We start from the raw sequence: 23,949 nt of genomic DNA on the forward strand, positions 1-23,949 counted from the left end.
GTATGTCTGGTTCTGTTTATTTGATATATACCTTCAGTGCTGAGATCACAAGTGTATTTCAATTGATCTATACATGCAAAGCTGGGTTTGTGTGTTAATGTGTTAATCTATACCTGCTATCGGCAGCAGGGTCTAATATTTATATATATATTTATATATATATCGGCAGCAGGGACTAATATTAGGCCCTGAAATCATTTAGTGGAAAAGTTAAGGTATTGTGTTGTTTAAAGGATTTCAAGGATTAGTCGTACTAAATGGTGGCTTCAGGCTTCCCATGTTGAATGATCAAGTATTGTATTGTCCAATAACAAAAGTATCATTCCATAGCACATTACTTTTGGCAATATATATATATAGATATATATATATATATATATGTGTGTGTGTGTGTGTGTTTTCAGTGGTATGATTTAATGGTGGAAATTATTAATGCCCCCCCAGTTTGACTGTGGTATCTTGTGTGCCCCCCTTATATATTGTTTCTAGAGTCGCCACTGTTCCCTACACACATGTAAACAGCCTGCGCCTGCGCCTGCCCCCCTCTTCATCGCAGCCCTTATGAAACCAACAACATGGGCTGTTTCACAACAAGGGAGGGCAGCCCAGAGACAGCCAATGGGATGCCACCCCTGCCGGTCACGTGAGCACACACTTTATGTAATGTTGCCGCACATGTTATGTCAGGGGCTCTTTGTGCTTCTTCTTCTTCCCACTTTGTCTCCGCCGGAGTCCGGATCCGCTGCGTGCCAAGCGGGGTGGAGAGTTACCCTCCTGTGACCCATGGATGTCTTTAACTGCCCCTCCTGCCAGCAGGCCCTCTGGGACCCTGTAACTGTAAGATGCGGCCACTCTTTCTGCAAAAGGTGCTTGCGGGGGCCAGCAGTGGACAGGTGCCACGTTTGCAAGCAGAAGCTGAAGCCCAGGGGTGCCCAGGAGCTGAAATGTAACACCCTTTTATGCAACTTGCTGGAGAAGTGCCTGCAGAGCGAAACCAGACTGAACAGGGTGAGAAGCGACCTGCGCGATCTGCTCTCACTCCAGGACCACGAAGAGGCAGCAAAAGTGGCCTCCAGAGGAGTTGCGATGGGTGAGTTTCTGTAGGAGGTCCCATGGGGGGCATTTAAATGTCTATATGTGATCCTCATGATGATATAAGAGTAGATCATATATCACATTATATATGATCATTGCTATTATATACCGGGATTAACTCATCCATAGCCAGCGCATATTGAGTTTCTGTAAAATTGTGGACAGTGATCATTATCAATGCGTTTCTGTATAGGGCTGAAACAACTAATCGATAAAATCGATAATAATCGATTATGAAAATCGTTGGCAACGAATTTCATCATCCATTAATCGAATCGATTTTTATCGATTATAAAAAGAGTTTTTTTTCAGAGCAAATGCTCTGAAAAACTCCTCTCCTTATAATAATCCGATCTCAAAAAGAGATCGGATTATAACACTAGAATCCAGATCCCCCGCAACGCTGCAGGGGACCTGGATTCCCCTCACTGTCGGCCGGTCTCTCACTTCCGTCTCCCTCCCCCCTCCCATACACCCCTCTGACTCCTCCCCCTCCCATACATCACTCTGCCTCTCTCCCGGCTTCGTTACTGACAAGGACTTTCACTGCAGCTTCATAGAAGCCGCAGTGTAAGTGAAGGTGAGTAACGGAGGCTGTCTGTGCGATGCAGACACTCACAGGCTGACAGAGAATCATCCTCTCTGTCAGCTGGTGGGTGTCTGCATCGCACAGACAGCCTCCGTTACTGTCAGTAACGGAGCCGGGTAGAGAGGCAGAGCGGTGTATGGGAGGGGGGAGGAGTCAGAGGGGTGTATGGGAGCCACCCTCCCATACACCACTGTGGCTCCTCCCCCTCCCATACGCCACTCTGCCTCTCTACCCGGCTCCCTGGTGGCTAGTGAAGATCCGTTGCTGACAGGAGGCAGAGTGGAGTATGGGAGGGAAAGGGGCCAGAGTTGTATGGGAGGGGGGAGGAGGCAGAGTGGAGTATGGGAGGGGGGAGGAGGCAAAGTGGTATATGGGAGGGGGAGGAGGCAAAGTGATGTATGGGAGGGGGAGGAGCCAAATTGATGTATGGGAGGGGGAGGAGGCAGAGTGGTGTATGGGAGGGGGAGGAGGCAGAGTGGAGTATGGGAGGGGGAGGAGCCAGAGTGGTGTATGGGAGGGGGAGGAGCCAGAGTGGAGTATGGGAGGGGGAGGAGCCAGAGTGGTGTATGGGAGGGGGAGGAGCCAGAGTGGTGTATGGGAGGGGGAGGAGTCAGATTCGTGTATGGGAGGGGGAGGAGTCAGAGTGGTGTATGGGAGGGGGAGGAGCCAAAGTTGTGTATGGGTGAGTTATAGTGGTGTATGGGGGGTATTATGAATTTCAGGGCATATAGGGGGTATAAGGCATATCGATATTAGGTATATCAGGGGGTCATAAAACATCTGGGGGTAAAAGGTATATCAGGGGGCTCAGTTGCATATCACTGGCATATAAGGAGTATAAGGCATATCAGGGGCACAGTGGTATATCAGGGGGCACAGTGGAATCTGGCATATAAGAGGTATAAGGCATATATGGGGGCAGAGTGGCAAGCTGGGGGTCTGATGTGCATAACCGGGGGCAGTTTGGTAAATAAAAAAAATTTAAACAAGGCTTTTTTTCTCATAGTTTTTATTAAATATGAAAAATAGTTAACATATGAATTAATATTTACTAATAACTTTGTATTAAAACCTAGTTTGAGAAACACCGTGTTTGGGTTCTTGTAGCTTTTATTATTATGTCAGTAAAATAAGAAGGTGAATAGAGAGAGGCCATTGCAATAAAGAGATGAAATTGTAAATTTTTTATTACATTATTTAAAATTTTAAAAAATTGCATTTTTTTATCCGATGAATCGATTAATCGAAAAAATAATCGGCCAACTAATCGATTATTAAAATAATCGTTAGTTGCAGCCCTATTTCTGTATTTTAACCCCTTCAGTACCGGGACGTACCTGGTACTTCCTGGTTAACAGTCACCGGTAGACCGGGACGTACCAGGTACGTCTCCTCCAAAAAACGCCCCCACATCACCACAATCGCGGTGATCGTGGGGGCGCTGCTGCTGCTGTCTGCCCAGGACTCCTGGGCAGACAGCACAGCCTGTCTAAGCCCGCCCCCAAGCCTACGATCACTCCCACGGAGTGATTTTGTAGGCAGAAACAGCGATTGCCGAAAAATCTGCAATCGCGGTTTCAGCTGCCACAGGCAGCTTCAGGGAAGAGGGGGAGGGTGTGGGGACCTGATCCAACACCCCCCTGCTGCCTGATCGCTCCATGAGAGCGTCAGTGCAGCGTTAACCCCTTCAATGCCGCAATCGCGGCATTGAAGGGGTTAATTCCCGTTTTGTAGGGGGCTCTGCTGCAAAAACAACCCCCAGAAGTCCTCTGATCAGTCCTGTAGGACTGATCAGAGAGACTCCTCCCCTACAATCTCCAGTCTATTGGAGATTGTGTCCCAGCTGCCAGAGGCAGCTTCAGGGACAGGGAGACAGGGTTCTTTGGTCTCCACATGAGTGTGGAGACCAGCCCCCCCACCCCCTCCACCCCCTCCCTTGCTCAGTTAACCCCTACCCCCCTCTTCCTCAATTAACCCCTTCAATGCTGCGATTGTGTATGACCCCCCATTGCAGCATTGCAGGGGTTAATATTAGTCCCCACAAGCTTGTGGGGACTAAATATCAGTCAATGCTGTGCTTCAATGGAGCATCAGCATTGAAAGAGTGAAAAAAAAATGTACAAAAAATTAATAATACATTTTTTTTTTATAAAATAATAATAATAATAAAAAAAATAACAGCACTGACCTGAAAGTCCAGGGTGCTTCCAGGTCAAATGCTGGGCTGGGCTGATCAGATCGCTCCTGGCCAATAGGAGTGATCGGATCATTATGGCAGCCCACGGATGACCCTGCTCTACAAAGAGAGAGGGGTCATCTAGGTTAATTATGAAAAAACACAAATTATTAATAAATAAAAAAAATCATAATTATTACCTGATCACTTGTCGGTGACATTTTAAGTCACTGATTATTGATCGGTCTCCCTGATTGATGTCAGCGGCCTAAACCTGTCACTTACAAGTAATCTGATAAAAAAAAATATTTAAAAAAATTTGTAAATGCACATGTTCCAGTTTTGCCCTCATAGCTTCCTCAAAAAATGCATGAACCATGCATGTGAGGCCTTGTTGGAACCGGGGGATGTTGGTGAACAAAATGTGGTGTTTTCTTCCAGTGTTACACATATGCTGTGCAAGAAATAAATTGCAAGATTGAAATGTATGCATTAAAAACGCAATAAAATAATTTCCCTGTGAAGTTTGGCAGACTTCAGTGAAGAAATGGCTGGCTGAAAACTGTCAAAACTACCCTAGTTGAACACCTTGACTTGTCTACTGTTCATAAATATATACTTTTATGGGGTAATTTACAGTAGGGGGCTTCCAAAATGTCCCAAATGGGATATGGGCCCAGCAAACCAATTTCTGAAAATTCCAAATTTGAAAACTAAAATGCGCATGTTCTAGTTTTGCCCTCATAGCTTCCTCAAAAAATGCATGAACCATGCATGTGAGGCCTTGTTGGAACCGGGGGATGTTGGTGAACACAATTTGGTGTTTTTTTTCTGCAGTTGCACATATTCTATACAAAATATAATATAAAATCTAAACCAACATTGCAACATATGCAAAAAAAATATAAAAATACCTAAAAATTTGGCAGCAATTGGCGATAAAATCCCTGTTTGAAAAGTGTCTAAATGACCCTAGTTGTACACCTTGACTTATCTACTGTTCATAAACATATAATTTTGGGGGGATAATCAGTATCTGTGACAACTATTGCAGTTATTAGACTACCATGCCAAATTTGAAAACAATTACATTTCAAAAACATGATGCATGCCTTGCAATATTTGCCTTATACCGGTCAAAATAGATAAAAATCCTGGCCATGTTGGGTGGTTTCCAAATCAGGACAACTTAGTGAATATATTTGGGATAATTTTTTCCCATTGGTTCAATGTGTGTACAATTTGTATGCATATAAAAAACTGTAAAAAAATGCGTTCTTTTCATTTTTTCCCCACTTTTTCCAGTTTATTTCAAACAAAATAATGTACTACCCAGCTTAATATGGTTTCAAGCCCTACTTGTGCTGAAAAAAACAATATATGATTTGTGTGGGTGCACCAATTGATAAGAGAGAAATTACAGTTGAAGAAAGACATGGCAAAAACACAAAAACGGCTCCGGTCCTTTAGCGACACGTTAGTATCAAAATCCCGGTCCTGAAGGGGTTAATGGCCTGTTGTATGATTATTATTATTATTTATTGTTGTATATAGCGCCATCATACATTAAGGACATTACGCTGGTGGCAGCGTGTTAGGTGCCTGCCGCCGTCGCACTGTTACGTGTCTATGTAGGATGCCATCCTGAGAATGGAACGTAAAAACCTTTTTTGTTACTTAAAATATTTGTACTGGTGGTTGATCTGTGCCCTCCTACCATTAGACTGGGCTTAGAGGGTCTTTCAGGTGTTGAAATGTCTGCTCAGAGCCCAGCAATGCATTAAAGTGCAGAACCTTCTTAGATGGAGAGGGGGAATGACGGAAGTAGAGGCGCATGTCCAAGACTGGACTCATCTCTGATAGCCTCAGGTCAGTTGAACCATCAGACGTGACATCAGTGCCAGTTAGGCATACCTTGGAGAGCTTCTTTAGTCAGCTGACTACAACTATTTAGGTATTAACCCTTTAATAGCACGTCAAGAAGATTCTTTGGAGTGATTTGCCAAATTGTAAGACTTGTCATTTTTTTTAAAGATGCGCTTAACTGAGTCACCTGCATTCAAGCAGGGATATCATCCATAACATACTGGTATCAAAAGCACCAAGTAGGGGTCTTATGTATGATCACAGCAGTGTAGAATAGGACAGAGTCAGTTCCAGACCATGTGATCTGGAGATTTTACTCCATCATCCGGAGACGCTGATATTTGGGCAACAAACCACGGACTCCGGGTCAAACCTTAAGAGTTCCCAGCTAGGCTCTTACAAGAATTATGGGGCTCATTCATTCTTTGGTGCAAAATTGGACGTTTGGGTGAGAGAGGGAACGTTCCTTGTCTCTCACCCTGCTCTGCGGACGCTGACATATTTAGATTGACGAATGTTTGCCATGTTAGGTTTTTTTATGTTCTGTCCAATAGCAGATTATCTAAAATCATAGCTACCTGTGGAGTAGGAGGAACGTAAACCAGTTCTGGGTGGATCGGGGAGCACCTGTGAACGCTGTGTGTCTGCTTATGACAGCTTGACAAAGGCCCTGTTTGGCCGAAACGTTGCTTTTGTTTGTTTTCGCTTAATAAAGTGTCCTAGAGACTGGAAGCTGTTTGGAGTGCTGGGATTCCTTTTCTTTGTTTGAATGCTTATGACACGGTTTGAGTAATAAGCAGCATTTAACGATAAGTAATTAGCGAGATCATTAACCTGAGTGCTGTTGGTAGCTACTGAATACTTCAAAGCAGTCTGGTGACACTTTCCCGAACATCCAAGAGGGAGTCACTGGGTTCTGTCTATGAGACACATATAGTGCTACATGTAGTATGGGCGATCAGACCTACTTCCACATTTCTGGGTGACAGATGGTGCCCTTCTGTGGCACCTGGACCAAGAGCCGGAGCTAGGCCCTTTTGCACCCGAGGCAACAATGGAAAATTGCACCCCCCAGCTATTTTTTTTTACAGAGGTTGTTTTATTTACACTGCCCTTACACACACCTGTCCATAAACACATAAACACACAAACACACATACATGTTGCCTTTACACACACCTGTTCATTATCACGCATATACGCATACACTGCCCTTATACACAACTGCCCATAAACACACATATATGCATACACTGCCCTTACACACGACTGCCCATAAACACACACATACACTGCCCTTACACGCGACTGCCCTCACACACACACACCTGCCCATTAATATGCATATACACATACACCAGCTTACAAACATACAAATACCTACACTGCCCTTACACACGCACACACACAGCTTACACACACCTGCCCTTTAACACGTGTATACACATACACTGCCCTCACACTCCCCTACATTTACACACACACATATACACACACACCAGCTTACAAACACAGAAATACCTACACTGCCCATACACACACACACGCTACCCATACACACACACACTGCCCACACACACACTGCCCACACACACTGCTCATACACACACACACATATTGCCCATACACATACACCAGCTTACAAACACACACACAGCACTTACACACACACCAGCTTACAAACACACACATATACACAGCCCTCACACACACACACCAGCTTACAAACACACATCTATACACAGCCCTTTCTCCCATCTATTACTTTTCTCATCTTCCATCATCTTCTATCTTCCATCCTGTGGTGGGAGCTCGAGGTCTGTCACTCCAGGCCTCTGCTTGACATCATATCCCGGAGCTCTGCATCATTTGCCGTCGCATAGTGGTAAGGGAGAACGGAAGACGAGGTCTGAATAGGGAGCGTGAGGTCTGTCAAATGTTGGGCCGGTTTGAGGGGGATTGTGATATCCCCAACCAGCCCTGCTCATCGGGCACCTCCACCCCAGACCAGTGCTGATGGTGCCTGGGTGCGCACTGCCCACGGGGGCGCCTGATGAGCAGGGCTGGATGGGGAGAGCACAATCGTGCAGTCCCCTGAAGACCGGCACAGGGGAGGGGGCCTTTCCGGTCGCCCTCTCCCATATAGAAATGCTACTGTCCGTGATCTCCCCAAGCAGACCTGCAGCTTCTGATCGGGCAGCTGTGCGCCCCCTCGCAGGTGCGCCCAAGGCGAGTGCCTCACTCGCCTCACCCTTGCTACAGCCCTGCCTGGACCAGGAGAATGCCAGCTGTCACTCCAGAAAATATGGTGTCCTCCAATGAAGGTAGGTCCCAATGTAATGTAAGAAAATACCCGCAATGTATAAGTAGGTCGGACCCCCACCCACTAGGGGCCACAAAAAAGACCCTTCATGCCTGGTCATACACAGAAGAACTCTACATTGGCATTGAGAACCGTAGCCATAATGGACTACATACATTGGGAATTAAACAATTCTATTGCCATAGCAACAATTAATAATAATTTATCATTCAAGAATTATTTCAAAACTGTATGTATATTTAGTTACAAAAGTATATTGAGTAGAGTATGTTGAATATCGACACATGTAACATTCAATGTAATTATGTTGTAGGCGCAACATATTAAACACTGGCTAAATTTTCCTCCATTTAGCTGCTTGAAAATCTCGGTTTTCCGGGGGGCCTTCATCTCCTGAAGAGCTGTTAGACGAGGTCTCTCATTACTTGAAGTCGTCCAGTCCAGACGCCGCTACCCTAAGACATAAGATTGAAATGTTGAAATGTTGAGATACATCTGATGTCATCAATACAATGTTAGCCAGGAGAAAGAGTCAGAGCAAGCTATAGGTAAAGGGCCATATTTTAAATTTAGTTTCAGAGGGTATGCAGAGCTAGTGGAGGGACTGGCACAGTGGGACAGCTAATGATGGGACAGGGACTAATACTCACCGTACCCTTGTCTTTAGACAACGTCACATATTATATGACTGCACTTATTGTACCTCCCCTTTTATTATACTGTAAAGCGTAACATAGATGCACAAACACGTAGTAAAAAATAAATATGCGTACATATACATTGTACTGTGAAAAAGTATTTCCACTCTTTCCCATTTTTTCTGGCTTTTGCACATTTGTCACATTGAAATGTTTCAGATCATCAAACTAATTTTAATATTAAATAAAGACAACTCCAGTAAAACACAAAATGCAGTTTTCAAATGAAGATTTTATGTATGGGAGGGAAATAAGCTATCCTACTCAACCTGGCACTATGTGAAAAAGTAATTGCCCCCTTACTTATTGAATCAATTAATTAACCAAATTTAAATGATAATTGGGTTTAATTTCACTAGACACCCCCAGACATGATTACTCCCAGCCCTGCTGAATCTAAATATCAATTAAATAGAAAGTTTTTTGCAAAGTGATGTAGGCTTAAAGATCTCAGAAAGCAGCACATGATGCCACGATCTGAAGAAACTCAAGAGCAAAGAAGAAACAAAGTCATTGACATCTATCAGTCTGGAAATCATCCAAAGCAATTTCTAAGGCTCTGTGACTCCAGCAAAGCACTGTGAGAGCCATTATCTACAAATGGAGAAAATGAACAAAAAGAACACAAACTCTTGTCTGACATTTGCCAAAATACATCTTGATGATCCTCAAGACTTTTGGGATAATATTCTGTGGACTGATGAGTCTAAAGTGGAATTTTTTTGAAAGACATGCTTCCTGGTAAATCTTAACACAGCATTCCATAACATCATACCAACAGTCTAACACGGTGGTGGTGGTAGTGTGGTGGCCTGGGACTGCTTTGCTGTTTCAGGACCTGGGCGACTTCCCATAATTGATGACGCCATGAATTTTGCGCTCTACCAGAAAATCCTGAAGGAGAATGTCCAGTCATCAGTTTGTGACCTAAAGCACAAGCGCAGTTGGTTATGCAGCAGGACCATGATCCGAAGCACATAAGCAAGTCCACCTCTTAATGGCTCGAAATAAACAAAATGAAGGTTCGGTGCTACCAAGTCAAAGTCCTGACTTAAATCCGTAGGTAATGCTCGAAAACCTTCCAATGTGGCTGAATTAAGACAACTCTGCCAAGAAGAGTCACCAATATTAATAATAATATTGCTATTTATTGCAAATGTTTGATTGCACTTTTTGCGCAAAGGATGGCAACCAGTAATGGCATTATTTTTTCACATGAGTAAAAAAGGTTTTGATGAACTCTTTACCTTCAATAAATAAAATAATGATTTAAAAGCTGCATTTTGTGTTTATAAATTGTTTTATATTAACATGTAAATATGACAAGAAAGGAGAAATTGAAGAAATTAGGTAAATACCGTATTTTTTCTAGTTTTTTCAGAGTAAATGGTCTGAAAAATATCCCTCGTCTTATATTCGTTATAATCAAACCTCAAATAGAGATCTGATTACAAGACTAAGATCCATATTCCCCGCAGCGCTGCAGGGGACTTGAATCCTTCTCTCTGGCAGCCAGTGGCTTCTATGACAGAGCGCAGGCATCACATGACCTTCCAGTGCTCCACCAAAGAAGCCGTGGCACTTTTTATTAACAGAGCAATTCTCTCTTCTGCATGTGCTCTGGCAGCTCTTATAACATGCTCTTTCTGCCTAATCTTATAGATCTGTCTGTCTTCCTAACTTTGCTTTTCTTTGTATTTACTAAATGCTTCTTGTTTTTTACTATTCTGGCCACTTCTTTCCAGGCCCAAAATTCAGTGAGAGGAGAAGTAAAGTTATTGTGTTATTTACTCTATTTCAATCTGCATATTTTATTAAAATTGATTAGTGACTTCAGGCACCCTGTGTATGATGACTTTTTTAGTGTACTGATGTACTCCCAATCCCATCACATTAGATTATATCCTATATTATCTGCCTAGCACTGATGTCATCTTATCCAGTACACATGGATGCTGAGGAGTTAAGCTTCTTTTGATTTTATTTCTATAAAAAGGCCCACCAAAATCCTCAGCACCAGGCCCATGATGATCTTAATCCAGCCCTGCCAATAACTAATACATAAAGATTTTTGTATATTGTATATTTTTCATTTTTTAGAGTCAATTACCAGCCCCTGGCAAGTATGTCTTAATGGGAAATAAGATTAAAGCGATTAAAGGGAAATGCTCTGAAAAATACCCCTTGTTTTATAATCCAACCTCAAATAAGAGTAAGATCCAGATCCCTGCAGCGCTACAGGGGACCTGGATCCTTGTCTCTGTCAGCTGGTGGACGTCTGTGCAATGTGCCGGGACTCCTATGACGGAGCGGCAACGTGACATAATATTTGGGTCAACATAGAAGTAAAGTCATGCAGTAAGAAAAAAAATGATATAGCTGTATTATTCCAAAAGAAAATGGAGCCTTTAGTCAGTTGATACACTTTATTACTCTGAAATAGAAATACATATAAAGTAACAAAAGCTTTTAAGACCTCACTTGTCACTTATTTTGTGTGATTTATATTTATATGAATTTCTGATGTTAAGTATTTCTTTTTCTTTCTAAATATCTTACAGGGAGGAAAGAAGAAAAAAGACAAGCATTAGAAGAACAAAAGTGATACAATGTTGCTGGAACATGCATTTAACAAACCTCCATTATACTTATTAATGCGCTTCTGCATGTGTGTTTGTAAATGGTCTGCAATGTATATACTGATCTTTACTTAAAGGTCATGGGTTTTCAGAATAAAACCTTAAACAAACTTGTTGAAGTATTCCAATATCTTATGAAATATACTGAGTACCTGTATATAGACTCTATACAATCGTCTACAGCCTAGGGCTGAATATTGAGCAGACTGAGGGATCTATCAGGAAATAACACGGGGGCTCAATATAGAAAACAGAGGGGGGGGTATTAAAGAAACATTTACATAAATAAAGGCGTTTCACAATGTATCAGAGGGAAGTTCGTGAAATTAAGGAGCTGAAACCACAACTCTCCTGACAAGCCTTCTGTTGGTGAATAACTACAAACAGCAGACTAAAGTAGAGGACTGCATTGGGATGCGGGTTCTGCGGGACCCACCAAAAAACTCGGGTGGTCTTTCGGGCGCTGCGGGCGGTCAGACACTGTACCTGCGGGTCTCAGTAATCCTGCGCACTCCCGCAAGGCTGCCTTCGCGTTGCTCCCTCACAACATCTATTCTCTTGTTCCGCAAAAGGAAGCCAGCGGAGTCACGTGATTTTACGCCATGTCACATGACTCTGCTCAGCTCCTGGGTGGAACAAGAGAAGAGACGCTGTAAGGGAGCAACATGAAGGCAGCCTTGCGGGACTGCACAGAAAATCTGCAGTACAGGTAAGGGGGTGGGTGTGATTGACCACATATGTTGCGGGAGCGGGCGGAATTGGACACATATGTTGCGGGAGCGGGTGGGATTGGACACATATGTTGCGGGAGCGGGCGGGAGTGGAACGCGCACATTGTGGAAGCGGGCGGTAATGGTCACAAAATCAGCGGGAGCGGGATTAAAAAACTAAAGGACCTGACTCTAAACAGGTCTTGACTGAGGATGACCAACTGGCTCTGGCACTTGAAGGCCACCAAATAACATTTGTGCAGAGATCAACAGGATATGTGTGGCTGCAAGTAACGTTATTACAGTTTTGGAGTGTACGGTCGCCCGTATCCATCGGGCAGTCACACAATAGTGGGATATGGCGGTATGGGTAATTTGCTATCCCCGCCCATTGTTTATATTACCATTCATTGAAGCAGTTCCCCACCTTTGTGTATAGATTATTTTTTGGGGTTGCCAACTTGCTCTCAGGTCCAGGAAACCTTTTATATTTAAAATCTGCATATTTTTAGGTATAATCATCACGCAGAAGGAAACATAACAAACCTGATGTACAATTGTTGAGTAAAGATACCACAACAATTAAATAGTTAAAAAAAATCCCTGGCTGAATAATTTATTGGTCTTCCAGCGCCATCTAGTGTAAAGAAAAATCACTACACAAAGAAACAAATTATTTTTGGAAATTATTGAAATATTTTTTATATTATTTTGAAAACTGCCAAATTTTGTTCCAGGAGGAATATAGAGACTTTATTGCATATCCGAGGACTTTTCAGGCAAAGTTTTTGGGGTAATTCTATCTCTTAGATCGGCAGCAGATGTTTATTCCAGGGACTTTGTTGACATTAAAGACGTAAAGCTCAGGTACAGGTAATTTATTGCAGCTAACAAATTGCAACTGGATAACCCGGGCTTGTTAGGGAGTCATTGTTGGTCCTTGTGATCACCAAATAAATAGCACTGTGGGTTGTAGTTTTGAAAGCAACTTCCGATACAGCGATGGGCGAGAGGGGCAGTAAAAGCTACTGTCCTTCCACATGTCATTTTATTTTTCAGCAGACCCTACAACTTCTCTGTGGCTTACCTTTGGAGGCAGTTGTTTTTGTTCAGTCCCACAGGCCACGGTTCCAAATAAATATTTCCGAGTAAAGGGACACTTCAGTAATAGTTGTCAATGTACATATGATACCCATAATTAAGACGGTTTGAGATGAGGTTCCAGGCAATTTTTACCACTTATCCCCACAAAGCGGGCATAGTCTGGCTAATTTAAGTGCAAGTCACCCCATAAATCCAAAAAGAAAAGGAATGCCCGTCTCTTTAACAAAGCTTGTACAGCTTGACCCGTTACCTTGCCCTCTTGGAACTTTTATGTTGTTTGAATATCAGCCTTCCTTTGTATTGCTGACTGTACACTTTTGGGCAAAGGCTGTTTTAACGTTTTTGCTGTGTTACTGTTTATAATTTCCTTCTTTGTCATTTTGTGCATCCACACACATTGTATACACATTATACCACAAACATTACATATCATATATTATATATTTTTGAAAACTAAACACCCCAGGGTATTTCAAATACTGATATTTTCCTTCTTTCCATGCACACATTTTATCACCAGCCTTTCTCAACATTTTCAGTAGTTTTTGTGTTTCCCCCCCACACACACATTTAGGTATGAATTTACAGCTCCTGGTATATGTTACTGTCAAAAAACAGCCCAATTTGTGTTCAGTAACACTGAGTACAGTGATACCCCCATGAATAGGGGTTTGTTGGGTTGTCTGGGAGGTAAAAGGCCATCTTGACAAGGTTTGCATTTTTTTTTTGAATTTCAACATCAGTCTGTGCTGCCAGGCCCATTAGACTTGGTTTATTGTGAATCTAGTGTTTAGCCAATATGTGTGTAGTAGATACATGGAGCGGTTACCCTTTCAGGCAGAAATGGTACGAGGGTGGAGTGGCGAGAGTTAACAGAGTTTAAATAAGATGTGGAGTGAACCCAATCAACCGTAAATGAGGTTTACTCCAATTCATTAGTATCTTTGTGTTATTATGGGAGTCCTTTTGCCTAAACCATTCCAAGTTGGGAAATGTGACACCTCTCCTAGCCAGAAAGGCACCGTTTTGACCCTGCAAAGAACCCTCCAACAAACAAAGGCGTTACAAACTCAGCCCCTTTTCTACTAAAGGTTATATTTAAAAGATTAAATCTAGATCTAGGGATCTGGGGTCCTCATATTTATATTTGAGGTGCCCACATTTTTCCTAGCAGAATGACATCAGACAAGGTTGGGTTACCTCCAATCATTTAATAGATAAACTGAAGTCTGCAGTGTTAGATCACAGACTGACTAAGGAAGGTCATTATGGAAAGAGGGATTTCTGACAAGTCTGGATCTGAAAAAATATAACCTTTATATGCTGTAACTGGATAGAAAAACCCTTTGCTAGGTGTCGAATAAGTGGCCTAATCTCGTAGCCCCTCCTATTCTTCTGCGGACTGCAGCCCTGACATCTGACCTGCAGTCAACAGGTATAAAGTATCCTGTACTTCGATATTAAGGTGTCCTTATTTTGGTGGCCAAGATCTAATTTTGCAATAAATCACCATTATTCTTGCCAAAAGCTCCTCCGGGAATAGAATAAAGTACTTCTGTAAGTAGGATTTCTATTAACTGTTCTCCCTTTTATTTTTATCTGCTTGGTGTGACTAAATTGTTAATATAATTTTTTGTATGTACTGTGAATATTTCTTATTTCATAATAAATCATTCATTTATTAAGTTCCTGCCTTTGTCTGGTATAAGAACCACATTTGCCTTGAAGAGAGTTATTTAATAATCCGTAGTCTTCTTAGATGCTTGGCTAATCTGCATGTTTGGATATATAAACTATTTGGGGACAGTAGATTAAAAAGTAAGTTGAGCGTTTTAACCAGGTTTGGTGGCAGCATTACCTATGTTTATATCAGAGTGGGAGGTGTGTAAGCGGGGCATTTAATTATTATTTTCCAGTCTAGTGAAGACAGATAGTGATTTAGACCCTCTTACCGCAAAAATAAGTCACGTGCCTGCTTGGAGTAGTGCGCATTCCAGACATGTGCCATGTCCTATTTTTAGGAGATCTTTCAACCTGGCCAAGTCAATCTACCCCATCAAATCATATTTTTTTTTAAACTACACACTCCATGGGCATTTACAACACCATTTTTTAAAACTCTTTCCATGTGATAATGTTTGTGAAGATATAGTGCTAATTTTAGGACTTGCTCATATCTGCATGTATATTTGGACTTGTGAAATTGTGAAACTGGATGGTTCTCCTGATGCTGACATCCGTGGCAAATTATTTTTACATGTTACACATTTTTTAAACTATTTTATTATTATTATTATGATTTTACGGATCACTTGTGATTAGTGAGCTGGGCTCCATTGACTGTGTGGTTGAATTCAGTACATGGACAGACCCTTGTGAAGTCATTAGCTGTTCAGTTGGCAGTGCCATCTTGTGAGTGGCAGCAATGGTGCTTAGAATAAAATCAGTCAGGATGGAATGAAAAAAACATTGTACAGAATTATCAGTAATCAGGTTCCCTTTATTCTCAGTGGAACTCATGTATCACTAAATAGTGTTCAGAAAAGACAGAATATGGAGGCAGAGAGACAAACAGTGTGCCATGCAGTATACATTTATCGGCCAATCACAGTGATTGAATGACATAAGTGGTTGCTAATTGGTTCCTACAGACTGCCTTGGTAACGAGACAGTCTCCTGCAGTGGGTTCTATACCATCAATATAGGTTTTTGGGCACACTTTTTGTGCGATAACATAGAACATGATTGATGTTTTTACTGTTTAATAACTATGATTAATACCTCATTGTTAACTGAAATAAACAATCTGAGATTATGAGCTTTGTAGTTCTACAACAGCCAGAGGACTGCTGTCTTTCTCAGGTAAGCATACAGCAGGGCAATGTCCTTTTCTAAACTTTGCTCATACCTCTTCTACTCTTTGTCTTCTCAAAAACTGTTTTATTTGTGTTTTTCTCAAACACTATCTTGATTATTTTTGTATCCTATAAATTAAATCCCATAATGATCAAAATCACCTGATTCCAAAATCTCAATACACAAAATAACCTTCCTTTTTAATGTAAACAAATTGAGTAAATGAGACGAATAAAACCAACATTAGACAATATAGATTTAGAAACTTCACATTTATTTAGAAAAATTAAACAGAATAAGAAACATTTTGCAGTTTCCGGATAAGAACATTAGGAAGTTAAGAGACAACATCACAGTGAGAAATATGGCCAAAAAAAGGGCTACATCTGGACTCACAAAGAGTCATCCTTCAGCACTCAGGAGAGGAAAAACCCCCATTATGGAGGAAACCTCTGGGGAACCATGGCAAAAAGGACTGCCCTTCCCTCTGGGCTTAAGTAGGAAAATGTAAAATGCCCTTAATTGTTCTTCAATTAAAATTACCTTTAACAGTGTGTTTCTTTCAAATGATTATTATTATTATACTTTAGATTCGGCAGCACTGAAAATTTTACAGATAATGACAAGTACAATACAGCAATTGACATACGGCTACAAGAGAAATAAAGGGGAACTTACAATCTATGTTTTAACAGAATGGAATTATTTGACAAGTTTATGTTCCCTTACTTACCATCTGCACCCCCACCAAAAGAAACAATAATGGAAGAAATGTTGAGACCCTTTGCAAAAGATTTGTCTACACATGTTGCTGTTATAATCATTCACAACCTTGTGACATAACCACCAACTCACAAGGTCAGCAACCATGGAATGGATCTTTTGCAGAGGCACAAATGGTACATGTCAATCTAATCAGCTACAACCTCCTTGAGCTAGAACCCTCAAATTGCAAGGTAAGCATAAATAGAAAGGATGTTTGGCAGAGGCACTAGTCTTTAAAAAATGGTACATGAGTCAATCCTCTAATTAATTAGAACATTGTTAGCTAGACTCCTGAATCTCAAGGTTAGCAAACAATGTTGATACCCTTGTCAGAGGCACCATACTTAAACATATGGTACTTTAGTTAATGCTCTAATTAAATAGACCCTACTTAGCTACACCAATAAATCACAGGGTCTTAAAGCGGCAATAGTCTTACAAAAAAAAAACAATCAAGAGTTGCTACTCATATCAGATTTATCCTCCTGAAGTAAGACCTTCAAATCGCAAGGTTAGCAGCAATGGAATCAATCATGACACCTTTTGATGAGGCATTTGTCTCTAATAAACTACATACAAGTTCTAATTTATCAATTAGAACCTAATTTGCTACAGCTATCAAATCTCAATGTTGGAAGCAATGGAATAACTTATGATACCCTTTGTAGAGCCACCAATCTCTAACAAACAGTACACAAGTTCATCCTCTAACTAATTAGAACCTCCTTAACTAGACCCCCAAAACTCAAGGATAGCAACGATGAAGTAGATATTGATAGCCTCTGAGAGGCAACCTTCTCCACCAAAAATAGTATGCCAGTTGCTGCTCCTATCAGGTACAACATTCTGAGCTTGGACTCTCAAATTAAAACGTAAGCATAAACGGAAGGACTCATGTCATGCTCCAAAAAATGGTACACAAGTAAGTGTTCTAGTCATTTACCAGCTCTTTAGCTAGAAACCCTTAATCTTAACATCAGCAACAACTGAATGAAACTTGATGCCCTTTGAAAGGCAACAGTATTCTCAAAAATGGTACAGTAGTTGCTGCTCCTATGAGACACACATCTTGAGATTGCTTCTTAATGTCAGAAGCAATGGAATGACTCATGATACCCTTTGTGGAGGCATCAGTCTTTAACATAGGGTACACAAGTTAATGCTCTAATTAAAACCCACTAGCTAGTTGTCTAAATCTCAAGGATAGCAACAATGGAGTGGATTTTGATACCCTTTGAGAGGAAAAAGTATCCACAAAAATGTTACAAAGGTTGCTGCTCCTATCAGATACAATGTCCTAAACTAGGACCCTGAAATCTAAATGTCAGCAGCAATGGAATGACTGATGATACCCTTTGTGGAGGCACCAATCTCTAACAAACAGTACACAAGTTCATCCTATAACTAATTAGAACCTCCTTAACTAGACCCCCAAAACTCAAGGATAGCAACAATGAAGTAGATATTGATAGCCTCTGAGAGGCAACCTTCTCCACCAAAAATAGTATGCCAGTTGCTGCTCCTATCAGGTACAACATTCTGAGCTTGGACTCTCAAATTAAAACGTAAGCATAAATGGAAGGACTCATGTCATGCTCCAAAAAATGGTACACAAGTAAGTGTTCTAGTCATTTACCAGCTCTTTAGTTAGAAACCCTTAATCTTAACATCAGCAACAACTGAATGAAACTTGATGCCCTTTGAAAGGCAACAGTATTCTCAAAAATGGTACAGTAGTTGTTGCTCCTATGAGACACACATCTTGAGATTGCTTCTTAATGTCAGAAGCAATGGAATGACTCGGGATACCCTTTGTGGAGGCATCAGTCTTTAACATAGGGTACACAAGTTAATGCTCTAATTAAAACCCACTAGCTAGTTGTCTAAATCTCAAGGATAGCAACAATGGAGTGGATTTTGATACCCTTTGAGAGGAAAAAGTATCCACAAAAATGTTACAAAGGTTGCTGCTCCTATCAGATACAATGTCCTAAACTAGGACCCTGAAATCTAAATGTCAGCAGCAATGGAACACAAGTTAATGCTCTACTTAATTAAAACCCACTAGCTAGTTGTCTAAATCTCAAGGATAGCAACAATGGAGTGGATTTTGATACCCTTTGAGAGGAAAAAGTTTCCACAAAAATGTTACAAAGGTTGCTGCTCCTATCAGATACAATGTCCTAAACTAGGACCCTGAAATCTAAATGTCAGCAGCAATGGAACACAAGTTAATGCTCTACTTAATTAAAACCCACTAGCTAGTTGTCTAAATCTCAAGGATAGCAACAATGGAGTGGATTTTGATACCCTTTGAGAGGAAAAAGTTTCCACAAAAATGTTACAAAGGTTGCTGCTCCTATCAGATACAATGTCCTAAACTAGGACCCTGAAATCTAAATGTCAGCAGCAATGGAACACAAGTTAATGCTCTACTTAATTAAAACCCACTACCTAGTTGTCTAAATCTCAAGGATAGCAACAATGGAGTGGATTTTGATACCCTTTGAGAGGAAAAAGTTTCCACAAAATGTTACAAAGGTTGCTGCTCCTATCAGAGACAATGTCCTAAACTAGGACCCTGAAATCTAAATGTCAGCAGCAATGGAATGACTGATGATACCCTTCATGGAGGCATCAGTTTCCAAAAACTGGTTCAGATGTTGCTGCTCTAATCATTCAACACCTATTTAGCTAGAATGCCTAAATCTCAAGGCCAGCAGCAATTGAGTTGATCGGCATACCCTTTGCAGAGGCACTCGTCTCTAATACATGGCACACGATATGCTGCTTTACTCAGACTAAACCTCCTGAGCTAGAATCCCCAAATTGGAAGATCAGTAATAATAGAAACAATGTTGATAAAGACTTTTGCCTCTGCCAAGGTTAACAAGTGGTACATGACTTAATGATCTAATCAACTATACCCTCCTTAGCTAGCCCCCGAAATATAAAGGATAGCAACAATTGATTGGATAAATGGTACCTAATTTGCTGATCTACTCATTTAGAACATATTTAGCTAGACTTTCTATCTCTCAAGGTGAGAAACAATAGAGTAGATCATGATACCTTTTGGGAAGGCACAAGTCTCTAATAAATGACACAAGAGTTGATTTACTACTCAGTCTGAACCTCCTGAGCTAAAATCCCCAAATTTGCAGATCAGTAACAATAGATACAATATTAATACCTTTGGCAGAGGCACCAGTCTTCAAAAAAATGGTACAGGAGTCAATCCTCTAATTAATTAGAACATTGTTATCTAGACTCCTGAATCTCAAGGTTAGCAAACAATGGTGATACCCTTGTCAGAGGCACCATACTTAAACATATGGTACGTTAGTTAATGCTCTAATTAATTAGACCCTACCTAACTACACCAATAAATCTCAAGGTCTTTGAGAGGCAATAGTCTTACAAAAAAACAACCAATCAAGAGTTGCTACTCATATCAGATTTATCCTCCTGAAGTAAGACCTTCAAATCACAAGGTTAGCAGCAATGGAATCAATCGTGACACCTTTTGATGAGGCATTTGTCTCTAATAAACTACATACAAGTTCTAATTTATCAATTAGAACCTAATTTTCTACAGCTATCAAATCTCAATATTGGAAGCAATGGAATAACTTATGATACCCTTTGTGGAGGCACCAATCTCTAACAAACAGTACACAAGTTCATGCTCTAATTAATTAGAACCTCCTTAACTAGACCCCCAAAACTCAAGGATAGCAACGATGGAGTAGATATTGATAGCCTCTGAGAGGCAACCTTCTCCACCAAAAATAGTATGCCAGTTGCTGCTCCTATCAGGTACAACATTCTGAGCTTGGACTCTCAAATTAAAACGTAAGCATAACTGGAAGGACTCATGTCATGCTCCAAAAAATGGTACACAAGTAAGTGTTCTAGTCATTTACCAGCTCTTTAGCTAGAAACCCTTAATCTTAACATCAGCAACAACTGAATGAAACTTGATGCCCTTTCAAAGGCAACAGTATTCTCAAAAATGGTACAGTAGTTGCTGCTCCTGTGAGACACACATCTTGAGATTGCTTCTTAATGTCAGAAGCAATGGAATGACTCATGATACCCTTTGTGGAGGCATCAGTCTTTAACATAGGGTACACAAGTTAATGCTCTAATTAAAACCCACTAGCTAGTTGTCTAAATCTCAAGGATAGCAACAATGGAGTGGATTTTGATACCCTTTGAGAGGAAAAAGTATCCACAAAAATGTTACAAAGGTTGCTGCTCCTATCAGATACAATGTCCTAAACTAGGACCCTGAAATCTAAATGTCAGCAGACATGGAATGACTGATGATACCCTTTGTGGAGGCACCAATCTCTAACAAACAGTACACAAGTTCATCCTCTAACTAATTAGAACCTCCTTAACTAGACCCCCAAAACTCAAGGATAGCAACGATGAAGTAGATATTGATAGCCTCTGAGAGGCAACCTTCTCCACCAAAAATAGTATGCCAGTTGCTGCTCCTATCAGGTACAACATTCTGAGCTTGGACTCTCAAATTAAAACGTAGGAATAAATGGAAGGACTCATGTCATGCTCCAAAAAATGGTACACAAGTAAGTGTTCTAGTCATTTACTAGCTCTTTAGCTAGAAACCCTTAATCTTAACATCAGCAACAAGTGAACGAAACTTGATGCCCTTTAAAAGGCAACAGTATTCTCAAAAATGGTACATTAGTTGCTGCTCCTATGAGACACACATCTTGAGATTGCTTCTTAATGTCAGAAGCAATGGAACGACTCATGATACCCTTTGTGGAGGCATCAGTCTTTAACATAGGGTACACAAGTTAATGCTCTAATTAAAACCCACTAGCTAGTTGTCTAAATCTCAAGGATAGCAACAATGGAGTGGATTTTGATACCCTTTGAGAGGAAAAAGTATCCACAAAAATGTTACAAAGGTTGCTGCTCCTATCAGATACAATGTCCTAAACTAGGAACCTGAAATCTAAATGTCAGCAGCAATGGAATGACTGATGATACCCTTTGAGGAGGCACCAATCTCTAACAAACAGTACACAAGTTCATGCTCTAATTAATTAGAACCTCCTTAACTAGACCCCCAAAACTCAAGGATAGCAACGATGAAGTAGATATTGATAGCCTCTGAGAGGCAACCTTCTCCACCAAAAATAGTATGCCAGTTGCTGCTCCTATCAGGTACAACATTCTGAGCTTGGACTCTCAAATTAAAACGTAAGCATAAATGGAAGGACTCATGTCATGCTCCAAAAAATGGTACACAAGTAAGTAGAGCTGAAACAAAGAATCGATAAAATCGATAATAATCGATAACGGAAATCGTTGTCGACGATTTCCGTTATCGATTAATCGAGTGAACGATTCGTCGTTGGAGCACTAGGCTCCTTTTACTTACCTCCGCCAGCGTTCCCCGCTTCTGCTCCACGCTCTGCAGTCTCCGCCTTCTTCAAGCTACGTGACGACGGATGTGACGCGCGTCTACTATCAAGTTTGAAGTGGAACAAGTTCGTAGCGGAGGTAAGTACTCTTTATGTCTATTGTCTGTGCGAATGTTTATGTGCGAGACTGGGTGCGCGGCAGAGTGTGTGTGCGTGTGTGTGTGTGTGTGCGTGTGTGTGTGTGTGTGTGTGCGTGTGTGCGTGTGCGCGCGCGGCAGAGTGTGTGTGTGGGTGCGCGGCAGAGTGAGTGGGGGGGTGCGCTGCACAGTGGGGGGGGGTGCGCTGCACAGTGGGGGGGGGTGCGCTGCACAGTGGGGGGTCCGCGCTGCACAGTGGGGGGTCCGCGGCACAGGGGGTGGGGGGGCAGGGGATGCAGGGCAGGATGTGAGTGCAGGGCAGAGTGGGGCCAGGAGACTGGATGCAGGTCAGAGTGGGGGTGGGAGGGCAGGGTGGCAGACTGGGTGCAGAGCAGAGTGGGGGTTGGGATGCAGGGCAGGGTGTGAGACTGGGTGCAGAGTAGAGTGGGGGTGGGGGGGCAGGGCAGGGTGTGAGACTGGGTGCAGAGCAGAGTGGGGATGCAGGGCAGGCTGTGAGACTGGGTGCAGGGCAGGCTGTGAGACTGGGTGCAGGGCAGGGCAGGGTGTGAGACTGGGTGCAGGGCAGGGTGTGAGACTGGGTGCAGGGCAGAGTGGGGGTGGGGATGCAGGGCAGAGTGGGGGTGGGGGCACAGTGCAAAGGGGTGGGGGCACAATGCAAACTTGTGCGCTGGGTGCAAACTTGTGCGCTGGGTGCAAAGCGCAAACTTATGCTGGGTGCAAACGTGTGCTGGGTGCAAACGTGTGCTGGGTGCAAACGTGTGCGCTGGGTGCAAACGTGTGCGCTGGGTGCAAACGTGTGCGCTGGGTGCAAATGTGTGCTGGGTGCAAACGTGTGCGCTGGGTGCAAACGTGTGCGCTGGGTGCAAACGTGTGCGCTGGGTGCAAACGTGTGCGCTGGGTGCAAACGTGTGCGCTGGGTGCAAGCTTGTGCGCTGGGTGCAAGCTTGTGCGCTGGGTGCAAGCTTGTGCGCTGGGTGCAAACTTGTGTGCTGGGTGCAGGGGAAAGTGCTGGGGCAAGTGCAAATATGGGTGCTGGGAAAACTACACTGCAATAATATTTACACCAAAATTATTTTTGTATTCTAGCTGCAAAGAACACCGTACTTTATAATAAAAATGGCTGAGGATTCTGGCAAGGCAACCGCTGAAAAAAGTGTGCGGCCCAAGTCCTCTAAGGCATGGGAGCATTTTACTTTAAATGCTGCAAAGAAGGTTGTAACCTGTAACATATGCAAAATGGAGCTTGTGTGGCACGGAAGCACAACCGTGATGAACCAGCACATGAAAAGGAAACATGTGGGCTTCACGGAGGAAGGTGAAACATCAGGACGGTACGTTAAACCCAAATGATAAATTGAGTTACACAGAAATAGCTTTTTCTGCATTCCACTACCAATCATATAATCTATAAATCTATTAATTAATATATTTTTTTTACTTTCAGGAAGAAACAGCGTACCATGACAGATTTTGTGCAACGAAATCCCCAGTGCACTCCACAACAAGCAAAGCTTATAACCGATTCCATTCTGAAAATGCTGGTCACTGACATGCGACCACTATCC

The 23,949-nt window shown here is 42.0% G+C and overlaps 1 protein-coding gene across 1 annotated transcript; it reads left to right on the forward strand.

The window, feature by feature from the left end:
• The first annotated feature begins 762 nt into the window (after window positions 1-762).
• On the forward strand, window positions 763-11,496 carry LOC128483562 (LON peptidase N-terminal domain and RING finger protein 2-like). Its single transcript, XM_053459785.1, has 2 exons — window positions 763-1,090; window positions 11,309-11,496. Exons 1-2 carry the CDS (start codon window positions 784-786, stop codon window positions 11,350-11,352), a joined length of 351 nt encoding a protein of 116 aa, XP_053315760.1. The 5' UTR covers window positions 763-783; the 3' UTR covers window positions 11,353-11,496.
• The last annotated feature ends 12,453 nt before the right edge of the window (window positions 11,497-23,949 follow it).

The sequence above is a fragment of the Spea bombifrons genome, chromosome 3 (genome assembly GCF_027358695.1).
Source record: "Spea bombifrons isolate aSpeBom1 chromosome 3, aSpeBom1.2.pri, whole genome shotgun sequence".
Classification (NCBI taxonomy): Eukaryota; Metazoa; Chordata; class Amphibia; order Anura; family Pelobatidae; genus Spea; species Spea bombifrons.